Source organism: Apodemus sylvaticus, chromosome 19 (genome assembly GCF_947179515.1).
Source record: "Apodemus sylvaticus chromosome 19, mApoSyl1.1, whole genome shotgun sequence".
Lineage (NCBI taxonomy): Eukaryota > Metazoa > Chordata > Mammalia > Rodentia > Muridae > Apodemus > Apodemus sylvaticus.
Genome location: NC_067490.1, coordinates 58,808,645 through 58,825,363, shown reverse-complemented (window position 1 = coordinate 58,825,363; position 16,719 = coordinate 58,808,645). Strand labels below are relative to the sequence as shown.

The following is a 16,719-nucleotide window of genomic DNA, read 5'->3' as shown; positions in this document are numbered from 1 at the left end:
AACCAATGAACCCAAAAGTACTATAAATATTAATAAAACAATGTATGTTTTCAAACTGAATGTAAATATAATATACTTATATGAAAATATGAACTGACATATGGACAGCAGGTCAATAGGAACTTAGTCTGAAATTCAGCAATGATTTTAAACACTTCTGGATGACTATACCTTTGTGAGTTGAAATTGTGATAAATCACTAAGTAAAAAAATCAAGTCTCTCTCCTTTTTTCCATTCCCACCTGCCTCCAATCCACTCTCAAAATCTAATCTATTTTCTCCTTTCCATGGAAATATATGCTTCCCCGCTTAAACCACTTTATCTTTGGATTGCAAAAGTGACTGTCCTTTACTTAACAGCTAATATCCACTTATAAGTGAGTATATATCATGCTTATCTTTCTGCATCTGTGTTGGCTTGCGTAGGATAATTGTTTTCTAGCTCCATCCATTTTTTGTTGGACTTCTAATAATGAGAGTTGAGTGTTCCTAACTCTTTTGCATGCTCGTGGGACCCTTTTCCCCCTACTGGGTTGCATTGTCCAGCCTTGATATGAGAGTCTGTGTCTAGTCCTATTGCATTTTGTTATGCTGTGATAACTGATATCACTTGGAGGCTTGTTCTTTTCTGAAAGGAAATATAGGAGCATGAGGTGTCTAGTGGGACTGGGAGGAAGGGAGGAAGGGATGACATGGTCAGTATATATTTTATGACAGAAAAATTAAAAAAGCAAAAATAATATTAAATCATTGAATTCAATAAGTGTGCCATGATATATCATAAAAATAACTAACACTGTCCAAAAAACTGAAGACAGAGAATAATAATGAATACATAGGAAGGTAAGTCACATTTGTCTCAGGAGATATGGAAAGGGGAAGGTGGAGTGCAAATTGATATGAGTTAGATAAAATTAATTGTGAAAGAATTTTAAAGAGTAAGTCTAAAATTGCTCATTTAAAAAACAAAACTATTGGATTATTCATGTTTGAAAACTGTAGTAATGCTAAGTAAACAGTATTCAGTGAGCTCCATAAGTTATGATTTTGGAAATAATTATTTTATAATCAGAATAATAGATACAATATTCTTATTCATATTTATTCTACAACATATTCTCCTGAAATAAGAATTTAGCCTAACTTATCATCAAAAAATTAGGAGTGCTTATCTTAATAAAGTCATTTCAGAAACTATGCTGCCTCAATGGGCATCATGCCCTTAATTTCAGGTACTTTCTGTGGATTCCAGAAGTACTAACTTTTAATCAGCTGTTTTGTTACTATATATTAGGCACTGATAAATTATTGCTACCTAGATTATCCATAGCTATTAGGAAAATAACAAAACAAACACTTAAAAGAATCTTAAAATACAGAAATAAGATTATCTTATTTGGGAACAGGTGCTAAAGGATTTTTCAGAGTGGGGAAAGCGTGTTAGAGTGCTTATCACAAAGAACTCATTAAGAAGTTGTTCATGAGACTGGATAGATGGCTCAGTAGTTAAGAATATTGCCTTGTAGAGGAACCGAATTCTATTACCAGCATTCACACAGAGGTTTGCAATCAACATTAATTCCAGTTCCATGGACTTGTTGCCTTCTTCTGGCCTCTGTGGGCACCAGACACATATGTGATTCATAGGCATATATGCAGACAAAACACCCGTACCTATATTTAATTTTTAAAATTTACGTTAATGATAAGAGTTGTTGGAATTATTACCTTAACATATAGGACTTCCACCCCCCATTTTATAATGTATGCATCTGATGATCTGTTATTTGATGTGTAATCAAATGACATAATTCATATCTTATTCTGCTTGGGTCCTTATAGACCATCACAAGGTTGTTGTAAACTTTCAATGAAAAAAAAGAGACTGAGATCTGCTTTAACTATAAGAAAATAGTCTGCTGTAAAGATGATAAATAGCAAGAGGAGTAACTCCAACTTGTTGAGTAGACTGTTATCTGAAAATCACATTTGAATATTCATTTTTTCAGAGATGAATTTTATGAAGCATAAATAAATAAAATGTGTAAATAAACAATTTTTAGTTTTCAAACATTGTTTTATTCTGTTCCATAATTTTGTTGTATCAGCATTTACTTTACCTATGAAGATCTAGGAAATACAAAATAACTGAGATTTGAATGTGATTCTACCTAAATTAAGACATCTGCTGAAAGAAAAGATTGTTGATGTTGAAAAATATATTCACAAAAATAATACAAATAACAAAAAATCAATATGTTCCCGATAGTACAGCAAATTTTTGAACTAAATAAAGCATTAAGCTCAATTGATAAAGAAATACCTCCATGATAAGAAATGCTATGAATAAGTTTATTATAATTTATCATAAATTATTAAATGCCAAACATGCATTAACATGTTATACAACAAAGTTCATAAATACCAAAACATGAACAACATTGTAACTGAGGCTTAACTCATTTGGCTTATAAACATGGGCTGTTTATAACTGTACAAACATGAAGGAAAAGGGTGTTTAAACTACATTGCTCAATCTCAAGTATATAAAGGGATGTGTTTAGATCTCAAATGTACTTTTTACTCATATAGACAATTTAATGATTCACCTCAGAAGATAAGACTGGACAGACTTCCAGACAGAGTTCAGAACTCAGAACTCTTTCTACCAATTTTTCTGACTGATTCCTGAAAATGTATCTATGATGTTTCAGTAATGCCTTCAGCACTGCTGTTAAAGTTAGTTACTCCATACTAAGTGAGGTAACCCAGTCTCAAAAGATCAATCATGGTATGCACTCACTAATAAGTGGATATTAACCTAGAAAACTGGAGTACCCAAAACATAATCTACACATCAAATGAGGTACAAGAAGAACGGAGGAGTGGCCCCTTGTTCTGGAAAGACTCAGTGAAGCAGTATAGGGCAAAACCAGAACAGGGAAGTGGGAAGGGGTGGGTGGGAGAACAGGGGAAGGGAAGGGGGCTTATGGGACTTTCGGGGAGTGGGGGGCTAGAAAAGGGGAAATCATTTGAAATGCAAATAAAAAATATATCAAATTAAAAAAATTAGTTACTCACCTTTATGTTCACATGTACTGTCAGATAATTAGAAAGCCCCGTTAAAATTTAGTATCATAAATAGAAGTTAAATCACCACTTGCCAGATTATTTTATTTGTGTGCTTCCAGGAGTGTGTATGTGTATAAATGGATATGCATACATGTTTCTGTGCTGTGGGTATATTATGCATATAAAACCCAGTGTCCATGTCAAATTTTTTTTCTACATTTGATTTCTACTTCATGTTTGGAGGCTGTGCCTCCCACGAAACCTGGAGTTCATCAATTCAGCTATAATAACAAGCCAGCAAGCTCAAAAAAATAATAACCAGACTTTTCTTAACTAGAACTGGGATTATAGAAATGTTTTCACCTGGGTACTGAAGAAAATACCCAGATCCTCTTGCTTTGACACAAAACTCTATATGGACTAAGTTATCTACAATGCATCTCTCATGAAATTCCAAATGCAGAATTCCAACCCTGGTTTCTATAGCCATGACCAATGAATCATGAGGCTTTGCTATAATACTAATTTTCTTGATACTTCTGTACTATAGGAGAGTCAGATTACAAAGAAAGATGTTGATTAATAAAAGTCATCCAGAAGAGTTTATTCTACTTGGCTTTGAAGACTGTCCTTGGCTGGAACTTCCTCTCTTTATTATTCTTCTGGTAACATACCCCACAGCCATGATTGGAAACATTGTCATCATTCTGGTGTCCATATTAGACACCTGTCTCCACAGCCCCATGTACTTCTTCCTCAGCAACCTCTCCTTTCTGGACATGTGCTACACCACAAGCATTGTGCCTCAGATGCTAACCAACCTTGGGGGCTCCACAAAGACCATCAGCTACATGAGGTGTGTAGTTCAGCTTTATTTCTTCCACACAATGGGGGGTACAGAGTGTGTCCTCCTGGCTCTTATGTCCTTTGACCGATATGTGGCCATCTGCAAACCACTGCACTACACCCTCATAATGAATCGACGTACCTGCCTCCTGTTAGTGTCCACTGTGTGGCTGACTGGAATTTCCTATGCTGTCACAGAGGCCACTGTGACACTGCAATTGCCTCTATGCGGCCACAATAAAATGGATCATTTGATGTGTGAGATTCCAGTTCTGATAAAAACTGCTTGTGGTGAAAAAGAGACTAATGAGCTTGCTCTCTCTGTGGTTTGCATTTTTCTTTTAGCTGTTCCTCTGTGTTTAATTCTTGCCTCCTATGCTTGTATTGGACATGCTGTCTTTAAAATCAAATCTTCAGAGGGAAGGAAAAAGGCCTTTGGGACATGTTCCTCTCATCTCATTGTAGTTCTCTTGTTCTATGGTCCAGCCATTAGCATGTATCTTCAGCCTCCCTCTTCTATTACAAAAGACCAACCCAAGTTCATGGCTCTCTTCTAAGGAGTAGTAACTCCTACACTGAACCCATTTATCTATACTCTGAGGAATAAGGATGTAAAGGGGGCATTAGGTAACCTTTTCAGAAACATTTTTATTTCAAAGTGAAATCTTATGGGCATTACACAAAATAGTTAACAAATTATCAGCTTTTCTGATAACTCAGTCCCTGTCTTTTTTTTTTTATTCCCTGTCTTAAAACAACAACAACAACAAAAAACCTCAGCTGTCTTTTTTTTTTTTTTAACATGTTCTTGCAAATCCTGTCTTGTTACTTGATTAACCATACTAGGCAATGGTTAATCTTGGTCAACAAATATGGATGTTTTGTTTAGAAAAATTGTTAAAATATTTGTATTGGTTTTAATACATCTACAAATAGTTACGTTATTAAATGATAAAACAATAATTTAATTTATAATCCACTTACATTGTTTTAAGCTAATTAGCATGAAATCCACATAGTAAACATTTGTCACTGGCTTTTGAACTTGTCATTTGTGACATAAATCTTTACTGTCTTTAAGTTTTCATAATTACTTGTGGGAAGGCTAGTGGTACAGTAACAGCTTTTAATAAACTATTTTATAAGGCATTGACTTTATTTATGTGGATGCTATATGGAATGTGTTTTAAGACCCCCAAAGAGTTAGTAATTTGTATTTTGGATTTTGGTTTAAAATAGAAGTTGTTTAATTTTTCTATAATAGGAGTTTTTAATAGATATGCAATTTCATGTAAGGATGTTCAAAATCTACAGAGCCAACAGTTTAATTATCTAAAACAGTTCTAGGACTAACACTGAGAGTTTAATTTTTATCATGAAATCAGTTACACTTCATTATAATAAGTTGATGGGTTATATAGCTATGTGGTATTAGATTAATTTATGGGTAAGTAAATAGGGTATACAATAAAGAACTAAACACTAGCAAAAATGCAAGAAGTGTCAGATTTCTTGGACCTGGTGTAGCCAACTTTTTCACCATAAAGACTTGGGTGCTGGGAACTGAACTTGGGTCCTATGGAAGACTCGTGAGTGCTTTTAACTGCTAAGCCATCTCTTTAACCCTCTTTTCTTGTGACTTTTATATTAGGTAGCCACACAGTTGTGGTCAAAGGAATAATCAGAAGAATCAGTGAGGATAGGACTCAGGGTTGGAGACCTAAAGGCAAATGAGGGTATTTTACTAAAATATTACAAAATTTCAATTCATTGGAAATGTAAGCATATAAAACCTGTTGTACAAAATAATTATTAAAATTAGTACTTAGAAAACATCTAAGAGAGTAGATCTTGAATGTTCTCACTGAAAAATTATGTAATAACGGATATAATGACTGTCTTGAATAAATTATTTTATGATATACACATATTAATATAATCATCCAAAATTCCTATGTGTTGAGTATACTTTACCATAAGTGTGGAAATTTTCAAATGATGAAAGATAGCACTGCATTACATGTCTCAAATCATAAGGTTTCCATAGTACATGATATTCAAAGATGTTATTAAGGTGGTTTTAAATTTAATATTCTTGCTATATTTAGCATAAAATACTGGTGATTGATCGACAACAAGGAAAGTTGTTTTGAAACCTACTGTAAATTCTGATCAAACTTTACAAAGTAAATTCAATTGCACACAGGACAAAATAGTTTAATGTAAATAGTATAAATGCACAATGAGGAAAAAATCAAACATCAAAGAATTTCTTGAAATCATTGAAGTCCCACCACTAGTTAAGGAGCTATTGGCAACTGATAATTGCTGGCAGAAGAACAGTCCTTTTTTATATATTTATTTCAAAATATGTACATAATTTTCATATATGAATGTGGGGGGTGTAGATAGGGGGTGGGGTGGAGGTGTGTTTTAAATATAGTTGTCCTATAAGAGGGCAACAATGTCCTGGTAAAACACCACAAGCTAACAAATAAAAAGCTCAGTGTCAGGAATAGATTACCTCCATTGGAGTTGTTGGCAAGTGAGTTCGCATAAATTCTCAGATATTATAGACTGTTGCCATTGTTCTTGTTTAGTCTCTAGATCTTGATGATAAACCCTATTGCTGAAGACATCACATACTTGAGTCATAGAAAATGAGGAAATCAAACTACTATAGACCTGGAAGCTTCATCCCTACTGAATAACTTTGATAGTACTAGAAGAAGTAATTCTAAATCCTGTCCATCTGCAAAACTCCTGCCTGCCAATACATCCCTACTGGTACAATAGTGGCCCAATATCATGAAAGTAAGCAATAATTTTCTGATTGCTCTCTCTGACTTTCTGTCTCTATCTCTCTCTCCTTTCCTCCCTCCATCTACCTATTCTTCTCTTTCTCTTCTCCTTTTCTCTCTCTCCCTCAGTCTCTCACCCTCTCAAACCACCTGTAAAATATTTCAGGCTCAGCAGTTTGAAATAGATTGATCTAGTCAACTAGGAAGAACAGAAAGCAGACAGGCATCTCCAAACACATAACTGTTCTTTAATTAGAAAAACTGAAGGACCACCATCTCTCTGTGAAGTGGAAACTGTGCACATGGCATTGAATGCTTCATGTTTTTATAGGACTGAAAAGGAGACTTTTGGGGGTGTAGTTAAGTTCTCCTGCAGCCTCAGAGTGGTAGATACTATTCAAAAACATATGTTCATCCTCTTAGAAGTATTCAGAACTCAATATCCCACAGATAATTAGGGAAGTCAAATTTCCTGTCCAGATCTTCTCAGTCCATCTGGGGCCTGAAGGTCATTAAACCTTTCATAAGTACTCTAGTGCTGAACCCCTAGCCTTAACTTAAACTGGAGTATCATTCTTGTTCAAACACTCTATTTGTGGATGATATAATAGTATACTTAAGTGACCCCAAAAATTCTACCAGAGAACTCCTACAGCTGGTAAATGACTTCAGCAAAGTGGCTGGATATAAAATTAACTCAAACAAATTTGCAGTCGTCCCCTACTCAAATGATAAATGGATTGAGAAAGAAATTAGGGAAACAACACCCTTCACAATAGTCACAAATAATATAAAATATCTTGGAATGACTCTAACCAAACAAGTGAAAGATCAGGATGAAAAGAATTTCAAGTCTCTGAAGAAAGAAATCAAAGGAAACATGGAGTCATCTACCACAAACATAATGTTTCAAAAGTCTTCCAACTTCACAAATTCTAGTACTATTTAAACTGTCATTTTTGTTTATAATTCTTGAGTTATCTTTATTTTCAGTAGGTCTTTATGTCGCTGTTACTTTAAGCATAAATACATAGTCTGTAGAGCCCTATAAAGTCCTGAAACTTAGCACATTTGTTCCCCATGAAAAAAACCCATAGGTAATAAACCTATGACTATTCAAGTTTGTTATAGCAAGCTCCAAAGGAATTACGTGTAATATAGGTGTGTTTTAATCGTGTGGGTTATTAATGTATGTTAATTATTAGCATAACATTATGTTAATTACATGTAACATATTTATCATCCTCAATTATTTATTTATTTATTTATTTATTTATTTATTTATTTGCCTATTTATTGATTGATTGATATAGGTTTTCATGTGTAGAGTATCTGGCTAGGAACTCAATATATACATCAGTTTGACCTCCAACTCACAGAGATCCATCAGCTTCTGTCTTCTTAGTCCTAAAATTAAAGTGGCACCATTCTTGTTGGCACTGTACCCTAGATTCTTTAAATAACTTCTCTAGTAGTTTGAATAGAAATGATCTTCATAGGAGTGCCCCACCTGGGGATCCATCCTATCTGCAGACACCAAACCTTACACTATTGGTGTGGTCAAGAGGTGCTTGCTGGCAAGAACCTAGTTTGTCTGCTCCTTGGGAAGTCAGGCCAGCAACTGAACAATGCAGATATAGATGCTTGGGTCCATCAGACTGAGCTCAGGGACCCTATGGGGGAGCTAGCAGAAAAACTGGAGGAGCTGATGGGAGTTGCAACCTCAGAGGAAGAAAAACTAGACCACCAACCAAGGAGTATACAGGGAGGGATCCATGACTCCAGATATATATGTAGCAGAGGATGGATGGCCTTGCTTATCATCAGTGGTAGGGGAGGTCATTGGTCCTGTGGAGGTTTGATGCCCCAGCATAGAGAGATGCTGGAGTGATGGGTTGGAAGAGGGTGAGTGAGGGAGCACCTTCATGGAGGCAAAGGGGAGGGGAAAGAGGGTGGATGTGGGATAGGGGTGCTGTGGAGGGGTAACCAGGAAGTGGGATATCATTTGAGATGTAAACAAATGAAATGATTAATAAAAAAGGAAGGAAGGAAGGAAAAAAGAAAGAAAGAAAGAGAGAGAAAGAAAGAAAGAAAAAGAAAGAAAGAAAGAAAGAAAGAAAGAAAGAAAGAAAGAAAGAAAGAAAGAAAGAAAGAAAGAAAGAAAGAGAAAGAAAGAAAGGAGGAAGGAAGGGAGGGAGGGAGGGGAGAGGAAGGAAGGAAGGAGGGAAGGAAGGAAGGAGGGAAGGAAGGAAGGAAGGAAGGAAGGAAGGAAGGAAAGAAGGAAGGAAGGAAGGAAAGAAAGAAAAAAGGAAGGGTCCCCCACAGACTCATGTGTTTAAATGCTTGGCCCATGAGAATGGCGCTATTAGGAAGTGTAGCCTTGATGGAGGAAGTGTATCACTGTGAAGAAATGCCCAGTGAAGCAGTCTTCTTCTGCTGCCTTCGGACTAAAATGTATAACTCTCAGCTCCTTCTCCAGCATCACCTGCTTACTGCCATGCTTCCCACAATGATGATAATGGATTAAACCTCTGAAACTGTAAGCCAGCCCCAATTAAATGTTTTACTTTGTAAGAGTTGCCTTGGCCATGGTGTCTCTTCACAGCAACTAAGCCCAAAGAAGACAACCTCCAAATAACTTATAATACACAATACAAAGTAAATAATAGTTATATTGTACTTTGATGAAAAAAAATAAATGGAATTAGTCTCTGCATAGTCATTACAGGTGTGATACTTTCCAGATAATTTCAGTCCAGTTGAATACACAGATCTGGAACCCATAGACACAGTGGACCAACAACATATACAAGTAGTAAAGGGCAGAATGATTTCCATAAATCGTTCAGAACAAGTGTACACGCTTTCTATACAAATTTTGTGAGAAATAATTTTAAAATTATAAAACTTAGAATTAATATATATGTAATAAATCCATATACCAAAGTTGATACCTTCATGAGTAAAACATGATGACAACTTAACATCACTGAATGCTTCTCTTACTTCTATGTTTATACTCTTTGTACTTGTGTCTACATGTGACTGTATGTGTGCTATATCTTAAAGTTTATTTTGCCACAACTTGTCCAAATATTGTTAAATTTTTCATCTTTTTTTGAGATTTTCTTTATTCATGTTATATGTATGGGTAGTTTTCCTGCAGGTATACCATGTGAGTTCAGTTCTCACTGAGTCTAGAAGAGAGTAGCAGGTACTCTGGAACTGGAGTTACAGATGTTTGCTGCTATGTAGGAAATGACAATTGAATACAGATTCACAAAAGCAGCCAGTTTTGTGAATGACTCTTAACCTTTGAGTCATTTTTCTCAGCCCTAAACCTTGTCAAATGTTAAGGTAAATTATTTTACAAACTTTGTTTATTAGTTCTTTGAGATTTTGTAAAATGTGCTTTTATTGTTTCCATTCCCTAACTCGTATCAGATCCAACCCTTTCCTTTCCCACCCAACTTTATGTCCTCTTTGAAAATAATAAAATAAAATAAATCCATTAATATCCATTAAGTCCATTTTGTGCTGCCCATATATTCTTGCTGTGTACTCTTTTACTAGAACATTGTTGGATTTCCAGAAGCAATAGTTTTAAAGAAGCCTGATTTTTTTCCCTTCTCCCAGCATTTACCAATTACCAGTATCTCCTTGGCTATGGATAAAACTTTGTTCCTGACTTCACTCTCCATACTGGGATTTTGTCTGACTTAGGTTTACTCAGGTCTTGTGTATGCTGTCATGACTATGAGTTCTTATATGTATATTTCTTCTATATCCAGAATACACTGCTTTCTTTTCTAGCTCTTAAAATATTTCCACCAACATTTTCTACAATGTTCCCTAATCCTTAGGAGGAAGTATACAATATACATGTCCTATGTATGGTTGAATATTCTGCAGTTTCTTATTCTTTGTACATTAACTACTTGTGAGTCCCTAAGAAGCACACAATATAAGCTTCTCTAATGAGGATTGAAAGATGAATTAATTTATGAGTATAAAAGTAAGTCATTAGCTTTTCCAGTCTGAGCCAGTACCCTGAGCAGACCTTGGGTGCTAGCTCTGTATCCAGTCCCACAACATCCAGAAGAAACTTGATTCTCAGATTGTCTAACACGCCCAGGATCATAGGTGAGGAGGCTACAACATCTGCCCCAACACCAGGACTAACTGGGTCCTGTAGGATCCAGCAACACAGGAACCCCCACCCAGCCAGTGGCACATGTTCCTTCCAGTCTGAGCCTGTACCCTGAGCACACCTTGGGCATTAGCCCAGCACCCATTCCCACAACACCCTGAAGAACTCAACTCTCAGGTTCTCTAACATGTCCAGGATCACAGGATCTCAAGAGCTTGGTCACAACAGAATTTCAGGATCCCAGAAGCATTTTGACTCCTAGGAGCTCTGATACACCAAGAATCTCAGAATCACAGGATCCCAGAATCACAGGATCCCAGAGGGAACTGGATTCTGAGGAGTTCTGACACAACTAGTGTCAGAGAGATAACCAGATGGCAAGAGGCAAACATAAACACATAAACAACAGAAACCAAGGTTACTTGGCATCATCAGAACACAGTTCTCCCACTATAGCAAGTCCTGAATGCACAATCACACCAGAAAAACAAGATTCAAATTTAAAATCACTTCTTATGATGATGATAATAGAGGATTTTAAGGACATAAATAACTCACTTAAAGGAACACAGGAGAACACAGGTAAACAGGTAGAAGCCCTTAAAGAGGAAACACAAAAATCCCTTAAAGAATTACAGTAAAACACAACCAAACAGGTGAAGGAATTGAACAAAACCATCCTAGATCTAAAAATGGAAATAAAAACAATAAATAAATCACAAAGGAAGACAACCCTGAAGATAGAAAACCTAGGAAAGAGATCAGGAATCATAGATGCAAGCATCACCAACGGAATACAAGAGATAAAAGACTCTCAGGTGCAAAAGATAACATAGAAAACATTGACACAACAGTCAAAGAAAATGCAAGAGCACCCATTCATAAAAGAAACTTTACTAAAGCTCAAAACACTCATTGAATTCCCCTCAATAAGAGTGTGAGACTTCCCAGGAAGTGCGGGAGACCCGGTGTGCACCCAGAGGCAGTCTGGGAGCTCTCAGCATGGCTTGTTCCTGCGGCCCACAGCTTGGGTCCCAGTCCTGAGGCCTCTGGCAGGAGCCCTCAGCTCCCTCCGCTTCAGGATCCAGATTAGCCTGGGCGACAACACTACATCTCCAGGTCCTGCAAGAGGAAAGAGGGGCTTCCGGGCGGCCAGCTGGGAGAAGTCGGTGTGCTCCAGTGAATCCAGTGGGCCCCAGCGGGAGCCTTCAGGTGTCTGATTCGGGATCTGAACACCCTGGGCAACAGCACCCTGTCTCCAGGCAGTGCAGGAGGTAAGCTGTGCACCAGAGGCCACCTGGGAAGGGGCAGCTTGCACTGGTGAGTTTAGCACTGACAAGACCAACTAACACCAGTGAGAACTAGATGGCAAAAGGCAAACGCAGGTATGTCACTAACAGAAATCAAGGCAATATGGCAACATCTGTACCCAATTCTCCTCTACCAGCATGTCCTGGATACCCCATCACACCAGTAAAACAAGATTTGGATTTAAAATCATTGGTCATGATGCTGGTACAGGAACACATGAAGGACATACTTAAAGAAATCAAGGAGAAAATGGATCAAAAGTTAGAAGCCCTTGCAAGGGAAACACAAAAATCATTGAAAGAAATCCAGGAGAATACAAAAGCCAATAATGAGGAAACGCAAAAAACGCTTAAATAAATACAGGAGAACTTTGGTCAATAGGCTGAGGTCATGAAAGAGGAAACACAAAAATCTCTTAAAGAATTACAGGAAAGCAGAAACAAGCAAGTGAAGGAGCTAAGCAAAACCATCCAGGATCTAAAATCAGAAGTAGAAACAACTAAGAAAACTCAAAGGGAGACAACTTTGGAGATAGAAAGCCTAGGGAAGAAATCAGGGGACAGAGATGCAAATATCAACAACAGAATACAAGAGATAGAAGAAAGAATCTCAGACGCTGAAGATTCCATAGAAACCATGGACTCAACAGTTAAAGAAAATGCAAAATGCAAAAATCTGGTAACCCAAAATATCCAGGAAATCCAGGACACAATGAGAAGACCAAACCTAAGGATTATAGGCATAGATGAGAGTGAAGATTTACAACTTAAAGGGTCAGCAAATATCTTCAATAAAATTATGGAAGAAAACTTCCCTAACCTAAAGAGAGAGATGCCCATGAATATACAAGAAGCCTACAGAACTCCAAACAGACTGGACCAGAACAGAAATACTTCCTGTCACATAATAATCAAAACACCAAATGTTCTAAACAAAGAAAGAATATTAAAGGCAGTAAGAGAAAAAGGCCAAGTGACATATAAAGGAAGACCTATCAGAATCACAGCAGACTTTTCACCTGAGACTATGAAGGCTAGAAGGTCTGGGCAGATCTCATGCAGACTCTAAGAGAACACAAATGCCAGCCAAAACTACTATATCCAGCAAAACTCTCAATCACCGTAGATGGAGAAACTAAGATATTTCATGACAAAACCAAGTTTACCCAATATCTATCCACAAACCCAGCCCTACAAAGGATAATAGGAGGAAAACACCAATACAAGGAGGGAAACTTCACCCTGGAAAAAGCAAGATAGTAACCTTTCATCAAACCCAAAAGAAGTTAACCAATCAAATTTAAAAAATAACGTCAAAAATGATAGGAAGTAACAATCACTATTCCTTAATATCTCTTAACATCAATGGACTTAATGCCCCAATAAAAAGACACAGACTAACTGACCGGATACATAAACAGGACCCTACATTTTGCTGCTTACAGGAAACACACCTCAGGGTCAAAGACAAACACTACCTTAGAGTAAAAGGCTGGAAGACAATTTTACAAGCAAATGGTCTCAGGAAACAAGCTGGAGTAGCCATTTTAATATCAGATAAAATTGACTTTCAACCCAAAGTCATCCAAAGGGACTCTGAGGGACACTTCTTGCTGGTCAAAGGAAAAATACAACAAGAAGAACTCTCAATCCTGAACATCTATGCTCCAAATGCAAGGGCACCCTCTTTTGTAAAAGAAACTTTATTAAAACTCAAAGCACACATTGCACCTAACACAATAATTGTGGGTGACTTCAACACTGCACTTTTCTCAATGGACCGATGAGGAAAACAGAAACTAAACAGGGACACAATGAAACTAATTGAAGTTTTGGACCAATTAGATTTAACAGATATATATAGAACATTCTATCCTAAAACAAAAGAATATACCTTTTTCTCAGCACCTCATGGTACCTTCTCTAAGATCGACCATATAATTGGTCACAAGACAGACCTCAACAAATATAAGAAGATAGAACTAATCCCATGCTTCCTATCAGATAACTATGGAGTAATAGTCGTCTTCAATAGCAACAAAAACAACAGAAAACCCACATACACGTGGAAACTGAACAATATTCTACTCAATGATACCTTGGTCAAGGAAGAAATAAAGAAAGAATTTAAAGACTTTTTAGAACACAATGAAAATGAAGACACAACATACCCAAATCTATGGGACACAATGAAAGCAGTGCTAAGAGGAAAACTCATAGCCCTGAGTGCCTCCAAAAAGAAAATGGAGAGAGCATACATTACCAGCTTAATGACACACCTGAAAGCCCTGGAACAAAAAGAAGCTATTTCACCCAGGAGGTGTAGAAGGCAGGAAATCATCAAACTCAGGGCTGAAATCAATCAAGTAGAAATAAAGAGAACCATACAAAGAATCAACAAAACCAGGAGCTGTTTCTTTGAGAAAATCAACAAGATAAATAAACCCTTAGCCAGACTGACCAAAGGGCACAGAGAAAGTATCCAAATTAACAAACTTAGAAATGAAAAGGGAGATATAACAACGGAAACTGAGGAAATCCAAAAAATCATCAGATCCTACTACAAGAGCCTGTACTCAACACAACTGGAGAATCTGGAGGAAATGGACAATTTCCTTGACAGATACCAAATACCAAAATTAAATCACGACCAACTAGATCATCTAAACAGTCTTATAACCCCTAAAGAACTCCAAAGCAAGAAATCTCCTCCTGATAAAGTAGCCTTACACAAAGTTCTCCAATCCTGTGGAGTTAAATTTGACTCTATCACAGTATCCAATAAAGCTTGTGTAAAAGGGGTTGTAGGGCCATTCTGAGCTACAGCTGCCTTTAATTCTTTTATCACTTTGAATTCTAATGTCTGATATTGTCTAATCCTATTCTCCTGGTCTGTGATCTCAAGGACAGGAAAAGCTAAGAGTTCTGACGTATCCTGCCCTTCTCCATGAGCCTGGCTTATCGCTCTTTCTAGTGGAGATTGGCGCGTCTCAGGATCATCATTCTCTCTAGTATTTGATACCCCTTTTAGCTCCTGTAATTCATTAGTCAATTTCTGCAATTTAATTTCAAACTCCAACTTTTGTAACTGCATATCTCTCTGGATCTCGTCTCCTGCCATCAAAGTCATAGGCAGAGCAGATGGCACAATAGGGGCCCATTCTTCCCCATGAGATTCAGCTGTTCTCTTTTTGGGATGAGCTGCCTTTTTATAATTAGCATTTTTGTAACTTAGGGTGGGGAGTCAAACCCTTTCCCTTTTGCCAGAAGCAGCCCTAGGATGCTGCGGGGCGCAAGTTTCTGAGCGAAGTTTCCTATCCCATTTTTCCCTATCTATCTATCCTAAGCAGCTACTATGCTGGGTCAGCACAATTCTGCTTGCCTATCCATATACTTCTGCACCCACAACAATAGTTTCAAAGGATAAAATTTTACACTAGCGCTAGCATTTAACTCCTATAGTTGTTTACCGTGTGGATACCATCTTCTTTCCACTTTTTCTGCGAAGCTTCGCCAGATAAGGTCACCTCAGGAAATTCTCCCATATTAGGTCTGTCCCTGTTCAGGCGCCATTATGTAGCTGCCCACGGCCACATGTGAACTGGATACCTGGAAGAGAATTCTGGGGATAAACGGGAAGGGGACGAAAGAGAAATGAGTCAATACGACAGTTGCTGATAGAGACTGACTTTACTATTATTTAGTCAATATATATAGTCTTTAGGAAACCACCCTGCCCCCCAAATGGCTGCGAATTCCTTGGTTCTTCTTCTCAGCGGGTCGCCTGCTTCCAGCCATGCAGGTTTCTGCTGGTCTCCAGGTGAGACTGCTCTAAGGCAGCCTTGGTTGTTAAGGTGAAAGCAGCTGTATTGTTCCCAACAGATCAAGGGCCAGAGATAACACCAGGGGAAGGGTGGAGGCTGCTGGCCAGGAATGTCTCAGCTTGAATAGGATGGGCTGAGAAGTCCAGCTAAATGCTGTGGGGGAAGGGACAGTTTGGGTTGCTTCTATTTACCTCTTCTATTTCCTTTGGGATAACAGGGCTGTTTAAATAGTTTACCTAAACATTATTTAATATTGTTAAGAAGAATATGTCTAGAAAATCATCCATTTTGTTAAGACTTTCCAATTGTGGAAGTATAGGCTAATGATTTTTTTTTAAATTGTTTTCAGTGGCTGTTATGTCCCCCTTTTCATTTCTGATTTAGTTTATTTGGATACTGTCATTTTTGTCTTTCAATTAGTTTGTTCAAGGCTTTATTCATCTTGTTGATTTTCTCAAAGAACCAGCTCTTAGTTTTGTTGATCTTTTGTATTGTTATCTTTTTTTTTTTTTTTTTTTTTTTTTTTTAGACTAGTATGATTTCTGCCTGGATTTTGATTATTTCCTGCCATCTTATTTTCTGCACGTTTACATTTTCTTAGAGTGTTCAGAGGTACTTTCATTTTTTATTAGATATATTCTTTATTTACATTTTAAATTATTTCCCCTTTCCTGGTTCCCCCCTCCCTGAAAGTCCCATAAGCCCTCTTCCCGCCT

The 16,719-nt window shown here is 37.2% G+C and overlaps 1 protein-coding gene across 1 annotated transcript; it reads left to right on the top strand.

Moving 5' to 3' along the window:
• The first annotated feature begins 3,644 nt into the window (after positions 1-3,644).
• Positions 3,645-4,475, top strand: LOC127669918 (olfactory receptor 2B2-like). The gene has a single exon (XM_052164169.1). It carries the CDS (start codon positions 3,645-3,647, stop codon positions 4,473-4,475), a length of 831 nt encoding a protein of 276 aa, XP_052020129.1.
• Positions 4,476-16,719: the final 12,244 nt, after the last annotated feature.